The sequence below is a fragment of the Neofelis nebulosa genome, chromosome 6 (genome assembly GCF_028018385.1).
Source record: "Neofelis nebulosa isolate mNeoNeb1 chromosome 6, mNeoNeb1.pri, whole genome shotgun sequence".
Lineage (NCBI taxonomy): Eukaryota > Metazoa > Chordata > Mammalia > Carnivora > Felidae > Neofelis > Neofelis nebulosa.
In genome coordinates this window covers 5,357,873-5,374,678 of record NC_080787.1, presented here as the reverse complement: position 1 = coordinate 5,374,678, position 16,806 = coordinate 5,357,873, and the positions used below count along the sequence as shown (strand labels likewise).

The window sequence follows — 16,806 nt, the reverse complement described above, 5'->3', positions numbered from 1 at the left end:
TGGTTTTAATTTATCCTGTCCTTCCTTCCTCTTTCCTTCCTTCTCTCCTCTCCTTTCTCTTGCAAAAATAAGCACCTGCCTTCTTTACCTCCATAAATTATATTATATACACTCTTTTATACCTTGCTTTATCACTTATTAAAAAACCTGGAGGGGCGCCTGGGTGGCGCAGTCGGTTAAGCGTCCGACTTCAGCCAGGTCACGATCTCGCGCTCCGTGAGTTCGAGCCCCGCGTCAGGCTCTGGGCTGATGGCTCGGAGCCTGGAGCCTGTTTCCGATTCTGTGTCTCCCTCTCTCTCTGCCCCTCCCCCGTTCATGCTCTGTCTCTCTCTGTCCCAAAAATAAATAAAAAACGTTGAAAAAAAAAATTAAAAAAAAAAAAACACCTGGAAATTATTCTAAATTTGTTCATTGAAATTTTTTTTTTTTTTTTTTTTTTTTTTTTTACAGTGGCATAGTACTCCATCATGTGGCTTTTTCAACTAGTCTTTGAGGGATGGGTATTTGGATTGTTTCCAATATTTTAACAAACAATGCTGCAATGATCAATGATCAATGAAGAAACAGAAATGAGAAGTGAGGAGAGAGAAAGGGAGGTGTCTTTGTAAGGGCTGTATTACTTTGCACTCTGAGAGTGCCTGTTTTCACATAGCCTCCCAGACTGTATGTTCTTAAACATTCAAATTTTGTTAATATGACAGGTCATTAGGTATTTCTTATGCAATCATAACCCCAATGATTAAATCCTTGTTAAAAATGGATTCATAGTATATTATGAATAATAGAAAAAGTTGGAGATAACAGAAACAAAGATATTCCATGCTCATTAACTGCAAGAACCAATATTGTTAAAACATGCACACTACCCAATGCAATCTACTGATTAAATGCAATCTCTAACAAAATACTAAAAACATTTTTCACAGAACTAGAACAAATAATACTAAAATTTGTATGGAACCACAAGACCTTGAATAATCAAAGCAATCTTGAAAAAGAACAAAGCTGGAGGTATTACAATCCAGATTTCAAGATATACTATAAAGCTGTCATAATCAGAACAGTGTGGTACTGGCACAAAAACAGACACACTGATCAATGGAACAGAATGGAAAACCCACATATAAACCCACACGTATGTGGTCAATTAATCTTCGACAAAGGAGTTAAGAATATCCAATGGGGTAAAAGACAGTCTCTTCAATGAATGGTGCTTGGAAAACTGAATAGCTACATGCAAAAGAATGGAACTGGACCACTTTCTTACACCATACACAAAAATAAACTAACAGATTAAAGACCTAAATGTGAGACCTAAAACCATAAAACTCCTAGGAGAAAACATAGGCAGTAATTTCTTTGACATTGACCGGAGAATCATTTTTCTGGATATGTCTCCTCTGGCAAGGGAAACAAAAGCAAAATTAAACTATTTAGACTACACCAAAATAAACAGCTTTTGCACAGCAAAGGAAAGCATCAACAAAATAACAAGGCAATCTACCGAATGGGAGAAGATATTTGCAAATGATATATCCAATAAAGGGTTAACATACAAAATGTATAAGGAATTTCTATAACTCAGCACCAAAAAGGCCCAAATAATCCGATTAAAAAATGGGCACAGGACCTGAATAGACACTTTTCCATGGAAGACATTCAGATGGCTAACAGACACGTGAAAAGATGCTCAACATCACAAATCATCAGGAAAATGCGAATCAAAACCACAGTATCACTTCACACCTGTCAGAATGGCTAAAATAAAAAAGACAAGAAATCAAGAAATAACAAGTGTTGATGAGGATGTGGAGAAAGAGGAATCCTGTACGCTACCAGTGGGCATGTAAATTGGTACCACCACTGTGGAAAACAGTATGGAGGTTCCTCAAAAAAAAATTAATAGAATTGCCACATGATCAAACGGAAGGCCTTCCCACGTTCATCAGGTTTCTCTCCAGTGTGGATTCTGTGATGTCTGTTCAGGTCAGAACTTCCACTAAAGACTTTCCCACATTCATCACATTCCTAGGGTTTTTCTCCTATATGAACTCGCTCATGTTTGGGGAGGTTTGAACTCACTGAAAACCCTCCCACAGTCAGTGTGCTGGTTTAAGGAACGGCATCTCCAATGAGCGAGTCCTGTGCTGTTACTGAAGGTTTTACCACGTTCGCTCCTCATAAGCTTCCTCCCCAGTGTGATTTCTCTGACATCTAAGAAGGACTGAGTCTTGACTAAAACTTTTCCCACACTGGTCACACTAATATCGTTTTTCACCCATGTGAATCAGGGGGCACTTAAAAAGCTTTGTTTTGACTGAAGGCTCTCCCACACTCTTCACATTGAAATGGCTTGTTCCCCGCGTGGATTCTCTGACATCCAAGAAGACTGATGCTGCACATGAAGCTTTTCCCACACTGATCACATCTGTGTGGCTCTCCTTCCTCTGAATTTCCTTGATGCCTGCCAGACCTGTCCTTGCATTCATGAAGGTCTCCAAGATGGGTCCCCTGGAAACTGGTCCTGCCTCTGCAGATTCCACAGAGTATCATCTTCTGTTGATTCCATTCCTTTGGACACTTCCTGCCTCCCGGCCAATGTCCCAGCCTTGGGCTTGGTCTCACTATCTAAACTAGGACATGGATCGTTCCAATGTCACTTTCTTTCCAAACTTTTTGTTATGGAAAATTTTAAACATCTATAAAAGTAAACAAAATGGAAATGTCACCTGTTTCAGCTGATGGTCTATTACACCCCAAGGGACCATTTTTCTCTTTTGTGGTCATGTTCCCCCAACAATCAATAAATATGTCCTCAGCTCAGTTAAGGAAGGCAAGTACTAGAGAGGAAAGGTGAAAGTGGTACTTACCAAGGTAGGACAGAGAACAGAATTTACCAAAGGGCACATATTATTAAAATGTTTGTTAAAAGTCTAAGTTTATAGGAGGTGCCTGGGTGGCTCTGTTGGTTAAGCATCAGACTCTTCACTTCAACTCATGATCTCGTAGTTTGTGGGATCAAGCCCCGAGTCAGGCTCTGCACTAACAGCACAGAGACTGCTTGGGATTTTCTGTCTGTTCCTCCCCAGCTTGTGCTTGCTCTCTCTCTCTCAAAATACATAAATAAACTTAAGAAAAAAAGCCTAAGTGTATAAAGAGCACTTTAAACTGCAATCAAATTCAATTATAGCAGACAGGCAAAAGTGTATTCATTCTATTGCTTGGAAAGGAAACTTCCTCTTAATCTTCCCCCAAATAGGGCACTTCTTGAAGATTCAGTGTAAACTGATAATTCCCTTATATTAACTAAGATATGGAAAAACAGTTTTACTGAAATTTGGCCCCAGGGAGATAAATGTCCCACCAAACTCATTAAGATGAAGATTCTAGGGGCGCCTGGGTGGCTCATTCGGTTAAGCGTCCGACTTCAGCCAGGTCACGATCTCGCGGTCCGTGAGTTCGAGCCCCGTGTCAGGCTCTGGGCTGATGGCTCGGAGCTTGGAGCCTGTTTCCAATTCTGTGTGTCTCCCTCTCTCTCTGCCCCTTCCCCGTTCATGCTCTGTCTCTCTCTGTCCCAAAAATAAATTAAAAAAACCGTTGAAAAAAAAAAATTTTAAAAGATGAAGATTCTACCTCAACTCAAAGGAAATACCGGAAAAGGTCTGATTTCTTGGCTGTTCTGGTCACTTTATCCCTATTTTCTGGAGATTGTGAAGGGGATCAGGATGTAAAAAGGGGATCAGGAAACTTTGTTAGTGGGAAGCACATCTGACATGCTGTGTATGAAGTTCTTCCTGACATGGAGAGAATGTGGGAGGGAAAAAGGGTTGAAAGTAAGACTGGAGTAACATGCAGGGAAAGGTATGGGCATGAAAACAGGAGGGAATTTAATGTGGAAGAAGATAGGAGCAGTGCAGTCAAAGTGAAAGGTTTAAAAGGTGGCTCTATCCTAACGGGTAGAGAAAACTCTTAGAAAGACAGGATAGGGCAAGACACTGAGGAGGCCTCTGTAAAGATCATAATGGAGAGATAATATAAGAAGCCACTGAATGATGTGATAATTCCACGTTTTAATGAAAAGCAAAGATGGGTATGTTAAAGTAAGTCAGTGAATAAGTAAATAAAAATCTTTTGCTTAAAAGGTCAAGAATACCGGTTATACTTTGCAAACAGAGAGGCAGATGAGCCAGGGAGGATTTTGGGTGAAATCATGCACGGCCATCAGTCTTCTTGGATACTACTCCTGATTAAACTGTAAAGAATGGCTGTGATTGGCCAAGCAGGAGCCCAGCTACCCTGATCCACCTTTCCAGACAGATCCTCCTCTTTCTCCTCACCTCTCTCTAGGGAATGGGGCTCCAAGGTCATGCTGGACGGGGTCTCCACGTGCTGGAGCTGATCACATGGTGACTGGCAGCCCGCTCCCAGGGATGTCACTTCCTCCCAGAGCACTTCCTGTCCATCTGCTTGGAATGTGCCCTGGGGACAATTAGGGACCACGGGGCTTGGGAAGAAAGTGCCCTGAGAACTAGATGTAAAACCTTGGGAAGTACTTCCTATGGAACCAGGACAGGGAGAAAGGACTCAACAGGCTTAGAAGGAGAGATGAGGCAGGAAAAGGAACAGACACAAACAATGATGCAGGACAGGGACGGAAGCTCATGGCTGCCCTCACAGCTCTCCTACTGACCTAACCGGTAAATGCTGCACTTTGTCACCACAGAACATGCCTCTCTTCCCACCTGCTCTCCGGGCTCGTCCAGCAACCGCTCCAGATCCTCCAGCACGGTCACCACCTCCTCCCCGCTCTCCGGGTGGTGCTCCCGCACCCAGGCCTGGAGCTCCTCGGGCAGGATGGTCAGGAACTGCTCCAGCACCAGCAGCTCCAGGATCTGCTCCTTGCTGTGCGTTTCTGGGCTCAGCCACTGGCGGCACAGCTCGCGGAGCCGGCGCAGCGCCTCGCGGGGTCCAGGCGTCTCCTGGGAAGGGAAGAGCCTGAAGCGCTGGTGGAAGATCTGATTGGACTGGCTGTTCAGCTGCAAGTCAGTTTCTTGTACGTAAAAGTGATCTTCCTCCACCTTTACCATCTCAGGTCCTTCCCGTTGTCCATCTTGGATAAGATCTGTAGCCATTTTCTCTCAGCTGGGGGCGAGGGGAGGGGTCCGTGAAGAGGGCTCTCTGCTGCAAGGAGATTCCCCTTCACAAAATGTAGGAAAGTGCTAAGATGAAAAATTGCCACCAGTTAAAAAGGAAAATCTACAATTTAATCTACGTTAAAGGCTGCCCAGAGGACAGAAAAAGAGGACAGAAAAGACTTTTGAAGTTTGGCTAACAACGATTGATGTAGATGATTGGAGGAGTTGACATTCTTGGTAATGGATTTTTTTTTTTCTAATGGAAATTTCTGACTATTTCCGAAATGAAGGGAATAATCCTTTTCCTACCAGTCTTTCCTGTGCTCGCTCTACTCCAATTAAACCCTTTTCAATTTTATTAATTTTTTTTCAAGTTTATTTATTTTTCTTGAGAAAGAGGGAGAGCACACACAAGTTGGGGAGGGAAAGGGAAGAGGGAATCCCAAGCAGGCTCGGCCTGCTTTGCAAACAGCACAGAGCCGGATGTGGGGCTCCCCTCTGACACTCCGGACAGCCCTGGGGAGGGGAGCCGCCGGGGCGGGCCCTCGTGGGTCACCAGGAGACCCGTCTCCTGCCTGCGGGGTCTTACCCTCGGCGCGGCGGGTCCGGAGCTAAGTCGGTGAGCTTGGGCTCACTCACCCGGAAGCCAAGAAACCCCACTTCCGGCCGGCCTATAACACGGAAGTGCGCCGTGCCGCTCTAGGAGTTCTCGTCTCTGTGGCTCCCGCCGGCCGGAAACCGCTGCGTTTTGTCCCAGGTGGTCTCGCGTGGCCTGGGAATTGGCAGAACAAGGGCTCTGCCGGGTCAACACCTGGCTGGCTGGTCCAGAAATGACCGTCAGTCTGGAGATACTGATTTTGTTCTTCTTCCACTCTCCGCCCCCCCCCCCCCCCAACGGTTTTCCTCTTCCTCTCTCCACCTCTGCCATCCCGAAGTCTACACTTCCCCTTGTCCCTTTCCGCATTTTCCTCCCGGCTCGTGTGATCATATATGCAGACACATGTTCATGTGCAATTACAGACGGGCACTGTGGTGTTTAACCGGTCGGTTAGTTTTGTGCTATGGATTGTGGGGGAGCAAGAATACCTGTTGCCCTAAAGATCCTTCTAGCCCAAAAAGAATCAAATTGACGGATTGAAGGGAGAACATCAAATTTAATAGTATACGTGAGGGGAAGCCACACAGACATGAAATTCCAAAGACTGGCAAAATGAGGCACATATGTCATTCTCAACTAAAGAGAAGGGATCGGAGTCTGAGACTCCAAGGGAAGGAATGCAGTTCACCAGATGAAAAAGAGTTACGTGTCTGGTAAACAAACGTTTTCACGACCGCTCAGAAACAATGGGAAATAGAGGAGGACCCTGATCAAAGAAGCCTTGCCAGGTTCCTCTCTGTCCACCATGCCTACTTCATACCATAGTGTGGTTGTCCATGGTTACCGCTCTTCCTGGAGCAGCTCTTCTACCTAAATTCTTTTTAGGTAATTGTGGGGGCGGTAAAGAGCTTTTCCAGAATCTGCTGGGTTTCTACTGCTTTTTAACTCAAAATAGCCTTCACTCCTAGGAGGCCCATTTTGGGACAGCCTGCCCTTGGTCCCTACAGGATCCAGTTACTAAATCTCTGTGTACCTCATTTCCTTATCTGTAAAATAAGAATAACAGTACACATATCAGGCAGTTATCATGTGTAAAGAGCCCCTACAGCCAGATAGATCCTTCCAAGTCATCTGGAATAATTTTTAAGCATTATTTTTAATGGTCTTAAGGCATTTATTTTAATAGCTAATTTACTATCAATAGCATACTAAAATATATTTCTTTTTGTTTTGACGTTTCTTTATTTCTAAAGAGAGATAAAGTGCGCAGGAAAGGGGCAGAGAGAGGGAGAGAGAGAATCTCAAGCAGGCTTCCCACGGTCAATGCAGAGCTCAACTCAGGGCTCGATCCCACAACTGTGAGATCACAACCCCAGCTGATATCAAGGCTTGGACACTTAACTAACGGAGCGAGCCACCCAGGATCCCCCTAAAAAATATTTCTTTTGTTGTTGTTGTTGTTGTTATAATGAACAAGTCTGCAATATTTATTTATTTTTTTAATTTTTTAAATGTTTATTTACTTTGAGAGACAGAGAGAGACAGAGCACAAGTGGGGAAGGAGCAGAGAGAGGAAGACACAGAATCCGAAGCGGGCTCCAGGCTCTGAGCTGTCAGCACAGAGCCTGACTCCGGGTTCAAACTCATGAACCACGAGATCATGACCTGAGCCGAAGTTGGCTCTTAACCAACTGAGCCACCCAGGTGCCCCTGCAGCATTTATTCTTATGCATGCCCTCCTCACAGATGATTTTATTTCTAGTAAAATTGCTGGGTAGAAGAACATATATATTTCTAATAATAACAGGTCCTGTTAGATTGCTTTCCAAAAGGCTGTAACCACCTCATATTTCAAAGAACAACAGACATCTTAGCTTTTCCAAAATGAGGACAAGGATCCCCTCATGTCACATGGGAGCGAGAAGGTTTTCCCAAGATTATCCTCTAGTCTTGGCCCTCAAAGCTCTTTCTCTAGGGTCCTGTTGCCCTCCAGATAACAGCACTAAGCTAATTTACATATTCCAACTATTTCTCACATTTAAAAAATGTTATTTTCTAAGACCCCTCAACTTCTTTCATATACCTATCACATTTCCCAGCTTGTATTAGCAGAAGGAGCCAGGAACCCACGTCAGTTTGCAACCTTGCCTGCATTTTTAAAAATTTGTTTGCAAGACCAAGTTTTGTCACATAATGGTATATTGCCCTATGTTTCCCCATACATAAACTATCTGTATATTTATCTATTAGCTGTTGCTTATTTAGTGATTGCAGGGTAATGTATATATTATATAATTATTATATTTTGCATAGAAAAAATATACTATTGGCTACACTTTCAAAACCACAACTTTACTTTTTATGTTTATTTTGTGACACACATCTTTATCATTTCTATTCATCTTGTTTGGTCTTACATTCCATTTATTCAATTGTCATAAATTCAATTCCCTTCTACAAATGTGACAGAAAAATATACTATTTTTCATGAAAAGCTTTTTAAAATGTTAACTTTCTGATTCAAATATAATTTGTTATAATTTATACTATGAAGAATAGACCCAAATTAAGTAGTTACCATACCAACTTTTTGATTCACATTTAATTTGTTGCAATTAACAACACCTGTTGTAAATGTGTTTTTTATGAAGGTGCTTATTTTCATAAGCAAAGTGTGAGAAAAAGAAATATATATTTGGTCTTTGCCCCCAGTTCCTGATACAGAACTTGTGTTTTCCTGAGTGATAGGGGTGATAGGAGCATCTTTTATTATTCATAACAAGCCCTTCCAGTCATACTTGAGTTTATCCTAATAACGTGATTCATGGCCTCAGGATGAAGGGGCTGGTTGCCAGAGGGAACAACCTCTATTGGAGGGTTGGAATTTCTGGCCCCTTCCCTGGATTCCCGGGAGGGGAAGAGGCTGGAGATTGAATCACTCACCAATAATTTAATCAATCATGCTTGTGTAATGGAGCTTTCATAAAACCCCCTAAACAATGGGGTTTAGAGAGTTTCAAGGTTGGTAAACACATTGAGGTGCTGGGAGGTGTCATGCTCTGAGAATGAATGGACACCCTACCCACCCCCGTCCCTCCCAAGCCTCACCACATGCACCTCTTGCATTCAGCACTTCCTAGGTGGTTTTGTTTTGTTTTGTTTTTTTTAGTAACAAACTGGTAAAAGTAAGAAAAATGTTTCCTTGAGTTTTATATACTGTTCTGGCCAATTATCAAACCTGAGGAGGTTGTAGAAATCCTTGACTTAGTTTGTGGGTCATAAGTGTAGGTGGCCTGGACTTCTGCTTGACATCCAAGGTGGAGGCTGTTTTTGTGGGACTGAGCCCTTAAGTTGTGGAGTCTATGCTAACTCTGGGTAGTTAGTATCAGAATTGAATCGAATTGTAGGCCACCCCATTGGTGTCAGAGAATTGGCTGGTGTTGGAAATAAACCAACATAACTGGTGTTAAAAGTGGTGTAGATAGGGGCGCCTGGGTGGCGCAGTCGGTTAAGCGTCCGACTTCAGCCAGGTCACGATCTCGCGGTCTGTGAGTTCGAGCCCCGCGTCAGGCTCTGGGCTGATGGCTCGGAACCTGGAGCCTGTTTCCGATTCTGTGTCTCCCTCTCTCTGCCCCTCCCCCGTTCATGCTCTGTCTCTCTCTGTCCCAAAAAAAAAAAAAAAAAAAAAAGTGGTGTAGATAAATATAGCACATGAAGGTTTTCTTGACTTGGCTTTTTTTTTTTTCAACGTTTTTTTTTTTTTTAATTTTATTTATTTTTGGGACAGAGAGAGACAGAGCATGAACGGGGGAGGGGCAGAGAGAGAGGGAGACACAGAATCGGAAACAGGCTCCAGGCTCCGAGCCGTCAGCCCAGAGCCCGACGCGGGGCTCGAACTCACGGACCGCGAGATCGTGACCTGGCTGAAGTCGGACGCCCAACCGACTGCGCCACCCAGGCGCCCCTAAGGTTGATTTTAAAACCCCAAGTTAGCAGAAGCTTTGAAGACATGAGAAAAAATATACTTTTATGCGAGACAGGTGGGGGACATGCTCAATATAAATCCTAACATTAATGAATATCATAATTATAGTTAACATTATAAAGTAACATTTGAAAAGCCCTTTCAGTAGAGAAAGTGCTTTCAAATCTATCTATATCTATATTATCTATATCTATAGCTATCTATCTCTATCTCTATCTATATGTATCTATATGTATCTATGTATCTATCTCTTTCCTAAATCAAAGCACCGTGTGATAGGTTAGTGGACATCAGTGGTTGTGGCTCTTCTGTATGATTAAAGAAGCCATTGGGAGGTGGGCAGTGTATTCTTCTCCCAGCAACCTTGAGCTAAAGGGTACGTGTGATCTACATGTGGTCAGTCAGACTCTTCTACACAGGATTTGAATCTTGGTAAAATGATGCAAAAGAATGGGGAGGAGGAAACGGACTGTCAGAGCAGGTGCCTCCCTGACTGATGTCCCATGTGACAGCATTAAAGGATATATCCTTCATCGTCTTTCTGGAGTGGGATCTTGGCTATGTCTTGCTTCCCTTCATTTCTGCTTGTTGATCAAGTTTGGTTCTTCTCCTTTTGTGCTGTAAACTACCACTCTTCCAATATCTCCTTTCTGCTTAACTTATCATAATCATTATCTTTGTTTACGACCAGGGACCTTGACTGAAACAGAAAATGGTACCAGAAAGTGGGTTGAAATTTTCTGCAGGTCTCTCGTAAGTCGGGGCACTGAGGAGGAAAGAGCGGGACTCCAAGAATTGGAATGAGGATATAGGTGGCATCCAGATAAATCAGGATGACAGGATCCCAAAGACTTCCAGAGGGGAAAATATGCATATGAAGTACAATAAAATAAAAAATGGTACTGAACTTTCTAACAGCAACCATGGAAGTGAGAAGGGAAGGGCGATGATTTTAAAATTCTCAAGGAAATGACTTCTAACCTAGAATTCTATTCACAACCAAGCAATCAAGTATGAAGTTAGAAGAAGACATTTGAAGGCATGAACAAAACCCCAAATGCCATTTCCCAGGCACCATTTCTTAGGGAGTTATCGGAAGCTATGCACCTTCAAAATAGGGGCGAGAACAAAACAATAGGACGACCCCAGGAGACAGGGAACCCGGGATGAGGGGCAATCCCATAACAACAGCAATGGGGCGTCTTGGGAACGTGCTAGAGTACAGCAAGGGTCGAACAGCATAGCTCCAAAAATGAAAAAAATAAAAATAAAAAAGAGGAATTTTGTACCATCTGCGATAGAACTGAGAGGAGAGTTTTAAGCAGCTGTGGTTCATTACATGATTCCATCGTTACTAACGTTTACACAGTCACGAAAGCGTAAACCCTCAATGCTGCTGTAACTAAACAGTGTGATGTGTGAATACTCGGAGGGTGAGGCATAGAGCGCTCTCTCTCTGTCTTCTCTCATTTGCTCTTCCTTTCACTCTCTCTTTGTTATGTAAGGGTTAAAGTTTCTCTCTTTTTTTTTTTTAACGTTTTATTTAGTTTTGAGACAGAGAGAGACAGAGCATGAACGGGGGAGGGGCAGAGAGAGAGGGAGACACAGAATCGGAAGCAGGCTCCAGGCTCTGAGCCATCAGCCCAGAGCCCGACGCGGGGCTCGAACTCACGGACCGCGAGATCGTGACCTGGCTGAAGTCAGCCGCTTAACCGACTGAGCCACCCAGGCGCCCCTCTCATTTTTCATAGTAAACAAATCATGTTTAAAGTGAAAAAATCCAAATAGAATGAAAGCTGGTTATTAGGAAATATGGGTGAATAGAAGAAAACACCAAAATTATTAAAAATGTGTTACCTCAGGCGAACAGGAATCAAGAGTGAGGAGCGATGAGGAAGGCTTTTCGATGCGAGCTCATAGTATTCTCTTATTTCTTAACTTTGAACATAAATGAAAATTAAATGAAAAGGGATGGAAGGGGATCTTGAGATCTCTAAGTGATGGCAAAGGGCATTAGAGAGAGACGCATTTTTTTGAAAACTGGAAGCACGCACTGATGATGCAGCCTAGGATGCATAGACTGGTGCAGTGGAAAACCAGGTTGTAGAAATAACTTGAGTCCAGGATACGGAAAATCTTGAATGTGAGGTTAAGGGGTCTGAGCAAATCAGGACTTTTTTCAGAAGGGCTGTGAAATGACGGGAGCGGCACTCCGAACATTTACTAGGGCTGCAGAATGAGGGATTGAGGGGAGGAGACTGGAAACTGGGGGGTCGGTTGGAAATTTGCTGCAGGAGTCCAGGGAGAGAGGCTGAGAGTGTCAGCTAGGAAATGATCAGGAGCCAGGTATGTGTGCAAGACAGAGGAAGCAGTGGAGAGAAATCTGAAGTGTTAGTCCGAGGTGCTGAGAGAATGGAAATGCAATGAACAGGAAGGGGCTTGTATGTGAGGATTGATAGGAGTATGTGATTTAACCAAAAAAGGCATCCTAAAAAAAGGTAAATTTAAAGCTTGGCCTGTAACAAAGGGTCCTCAGGGTCCAGAGGATGAATTCTGCTTCTCAAGTCACTTCTGTGTCAACTTGACCAACTTCCCATTCATGAAGTGTCACACAACCACCTGAATCTACGGTTAGGACGCTTTGTTGCTGCTATCTCACCACCAAGGACAGATATCAGGGCAGAGGCAGTGGTAAGGGAACATGTCTCCGAAAACAGAGGACAGGGGCACCCAGGGTGGCTCAGTCGGTTAAGTGGGCAACTTTGTCTCAGGTCATGATCTCGCTGTTCATTGGTTCAAGCCCCATGTTGGGCGCTGGGCTGACAGCTCAGAGCCTGGAGCCTGCTTCAGATTCTGTCTCCCTCTCTCTCTGCCCCCCTTACTCATGCTCTCTCTCTCTCTCTCTCTCAAAAATAAATTAAAAACACAAAACAGAGAACATAATAAACTACATTTGCCAGGAAGTTCCTACATCTGCATATGAAATGGCAGAGGAAAAGAATAAAACAAGATCCCACAGCATCCCCTCCCCCACCAAAAATCCTCAATACTTTGGCTTATTGGTCACTGTTCACAACGTTTGATCTTCACATTTATCTTCAGAGTATTGGACTTTAGAGAACTGATTTTTAGTGACACCTGCTCTCTTTCCTCCTGTCTCCTAGACAATGGGATCTTTTGCACATAATTCTGGACTGAAGTGGATACACGCTCGCCATTGGTCTGACAGAATGAGAATTCATTTAGCTCGTGGGGTCGCCTCACCATGCTTGATCTTGTTCACAGTTTGGAACCTTCACTTTCTGTCTCAAAACAAAATAAAACTGAACAATACCCATTTCCCTCTTGGCTGGTGTGACTAGAAAGAGACATCATCAGAACATACCTCTTCTCATTTGAACTTGTATTAAGCAGGTGTCTTTAGCTATAGAAGCTTTTAGTCAGGAGAAAGATTGCAAAAGGGTTGGATCCCAAAAGTCCTGGGAGAGGGAAGCAAGTACAATTCGGCTTCAGTAAGAGCCACTAAGGGTCTTGATGCAGCAGGTAGGGTGAATGTGTTTCCTGAGGCCTGGGTTCCAAGTCTGGTTCAAAGGCATATAAAGCCAGTTCTCACCCATTATGCCAGTGGTCCCTGGGGGCGGGGTGGGGCACATCCCTGGCAAGTGAATCTCCCTGGGGAAACAGCATCCATCTTTTATTTACAGTTTGGGTTATGATTATAGAGGGCGTCACTGCCTCCACTCATTAGTCCCATTGTAATAGCAAGGGTGAGTAGGATTTACCCCAACAATTTGCAGAAAGCATATATTGCATTAATGATGATGATGATGATAGTAGCTTAATATATCCTAGACACTTTACACGAATGTTCTCATACAATGCTCCTAACAACTCCTTGAGATGGGCACTATGAATGTTCTCATTTTATTTTATTTTTTTTAATGTTTATTTTCTTTTGAGAGAGAGAGAGAGAGAGAGAGAGAGAGACAGAGTGCAAGCAGGGGAGGGACAGAGAGAGAGAGAGAGAGAGAGAGAGAGAGAGAGAGAGACGGAGACACAGAATCCGAAGCAGGCTTCAGGCTCTGAGCTGTCAGCCCAGAGCCCAATGCAGGGCTTGAACTCACAAACCACGAGATCATGACCTGAGCCAAAGGTGGACACTTAACCAACTGAGCCACCCAGGCGCCCGTAATGTCCTAATTTTTTTAAACAAATTTTTTTTAACGTTTATTTATTTTTGAGAGAGAGAGAGACAGAGCATGAACGGGGGAGGGTCAGAGAGAGAGGGAGACACAGAATCTGAAACAGGCTCCAGGCTCTGAGCTGTCAGCACAGAGCCGGACGCGGGGCTTGAACTCACGGACCGTGAGATCGTGACCTGAGCCGAAGTCGGACGCTTAACCGACCGAGCCACCCAGGCGCCCCCTAATGTCCTAATTTTATAGCTGAGGAACTTGAAGCTTAAAAAGGTGTAATTTGTCCAATGTACCCAAGGCTCACACATTTCCAGAATTCAGACACCAAGTGAATTCTTTGCAAATGTCATGAGTAAGCATTGGTTTTCTTATGTCTGTAGTGTTTAGGATATGTGTTTATTTGGTCTTTTCAACCATATTGGAGGTTCCTTGGAGACAAGGCTCATGTCTTTCTCAGCTGGCTTCAGGATGGTGTTAATCAAATTAAGTCCTTTTATTTCCTACAAAGGCTGGGAAAATTTCCAGCTATCTCCATTATGATATGGGAGAATATGCCAGACCAGGTCACTCCTCAGGACCAGGCAGAACAGAAAAAGTCATTTAAAAAGTGTTTTAAAGGCCAAATCCTTGCTGACTATATGACAACACTTTTTTCTCAACACTTTCTTCACATCCACAAAGCTCCCTTTTCAGCAGGTAGCACTTTAGCACCTCTTAGATGCTGTCATGACGAAGTTGTTCCTCAGAGCTCAGCCACACAATTCTCCCTCTCCTGCTTGTTATGGGCTGAATTGTGCCCCCCCCCACCCCCACCCTTCCAACTCATAACTCATATGTTGAAGCCCTAACCCCTAATGTGCCTGTATTTGGGGAAAGGGTCTTTAAGGAATTAATTAAGATTAACTGAGGTCATAAGGGTGGCGCCCTTACTTAAAAAGACTGGTGTCCATGGGGCGCCTGGGTGGCGCAGTCGGTTAAGCGTCCGACTTCAGCCAGGTCACGATCTCGCGGTCCGTGAGTTCGAGCCCCGCGTCAGGCTCTGGGCTGATGGCTCAGAGCCTGGAGCCTGTTTCCGATTCTGTGTCTCCCTCTCTCTCTGCCCCTCCCCCGTTCATGCTCTGTCTCTCTGTCCCAAAAATAAATTAAAAACGTTGAAAAAAAAATTTAAATAAAAAAAAAAAAAAAAAAAGACTGGTGTCCTGATAAGAAGGGAAAGAGCCAGCAGATCTATCACAGTGTCTTGCTGTCTCTCTCTCCCCTTGAAAAGCCATGTGAGGATTCAGCAGGAAGGCTGATGTCTACAAGGTGGAGGAGAGGCCTCACCAGAAAACCACTCTGATGGCACCTTGGTCTTGGACTTTTAGCCTCCAGAACTATGAGAAGATAAACTTCTGTTGTTTAAACCACCCAGTCTGTGATATTTTGTTACAGCAGCCCCAGCTGACTAATACACTATGTTTAAATCAAAAGAAGCAGGGGATGAGGAGAGCTTGTCCAGGGCAAAAGAAGATAGATCCTAGGAGACAGGCCTGGTTTGTTCACAGGGTCTGTTCATTCCTCACGGAGAACTTCTTACATCATTTCCTGAGGTTTTGTTTTACATTTTCCTCTTCCATGATTCAAACATGAGTTGAGCAGTCATTCACTGGGCAAGAATTTTCTCAAACAAACAAACAAAAACCAGAGTTATCTCCTGCTCCCAAACCCATTGGACTAGGTTTGAGATCAGTCCAAGTCACTTAACTTTGTTCAGCTCTGTGACCAAAGACTTCATTATTGACTCTAATAAAATAGAAGACATGTATCATGAGAAAAGCATGGGTTCTAGAATCAGACAGGCTTGGGTTTGACATTGAACTTTGTCCTTAACTATGTGTCTGTGAACATTATCGAGGCTGTTTTCATATTGACAAAGATCTATTTATTACACGTGTTCGACAGGATTGGTGGGTTAAGAGAGGGTGGGTCTGGAAACACCTGGAATATTGTAGACGTCCCACAATTCGAACTTGATGATAGGAGGGTAAGTGGATGTTCGTGAACCAGCACAAAAATGCGAAGGGCATACACCCACCTCCCTCTGGGTTCAGCTCTGTCTGTAATATTTTAAGCTGGAGTTTTGCAAAGGTAATTGCTAAAAGTACACACAGCTGGGTCCTTCACCAAATTAAAACCTCTGGGGATGAGTCCCAAGAAACTGTTTTAACAAGTTCCCTAGGTGACTCCAGTGCATACCCAGCTTGGCAATCACTGCGTTGTAGGATCGTTCTGCGTTTTAAACTGCAGAACTGAAGTTCAGTTTCCCGTGGGGCCAATTTATTTAGTTTCTTGGGGACTAAAAGCCTCCCTTGAAGACTGAAGACACATAAGAAAATATAAATTACTATTTTATAATTTAGTAGTATTTGGAAAATCACATGTAAAACATACCATGCTGGGTTTTCTAGAATCACTAATAAATTCTGTGGGAGTTCGGAAAAAGGTTTTAAGAGTTGGGAACATTTATATTGTCTCCCCCCCCTCCCTCGCCACTTCCCTCCCCCCAAAAAAGCGAGGACACGGAGGAGCTTCAGCAAAGTAGGGAGTTGCCGATTTCTGTGTTTCTCGGCTCTGAGAGTCACCGGAGGTCCATTTCTATTGATTCCCTCTCTTACAGTTGTTATCACTTTGATCATAAAGGAACATCACTTTCCCTTGAGAGTGAGAATTTCACAGTCACAAGTGCTTTATGAATGATTGTGTCAGAATTTATAGAAACACTGAATACAGTGCAGAACAAGGAGCAGAAGGGGTTAATGGATCAATAAGAGAAAAGCCGAGGCCCCACTGGGACTCGAACCCAGGATCTCCTGTTTACAAGACAGGCGCTTTAACCAACTAAGCCATGGGGCC

At 43.7% G+C, this 16,806-nt stretch overlaps 1 protein-coding gene and 1 non-coding gene across 2 annotated transcripts; both read right to left on the bottom strand.

Moving 5' to 3' along the window:
* Positions 1 to 597: 597 nt before the first annotated feature.
* On the bottom strand, positions 598 to 5,806 carry LOC131513602 (zinc finger and SCAN domain-containing protein 31-like). Its single transcript, XM_058732723.1, has 3 exons — positions 5,725 to 5,806; positions 4,743 to 5,219; positions 598 to 2,699 (listed from the first exon to the last, which is right to left on the bottom strand). The coding sequence occupies exons 2-3, from the start codon at positions 5,130 to 5,132 to the stop codon at positions 2,634 to 2,636; spliced, it is 456 nt and encodes a 151-aa protein (XP_058588706.1). The 5' UTR covers positions 5,133 to 5,219; positions 5,725 to 5,806; the 3' UTR covers positions 598 to 2,633.
* Positions 5,807 to 16,732: 10,926 nt separating this feature from the next.
* TRNAT-UGU (transfer RNA threonine (anticodon UGU)) lies at positions 16,733 to 16,806 on the bottom strand. Its single transcript has one exon. It is a non-coding gene; the product is annotated as a tRNA-Thr (tRNA).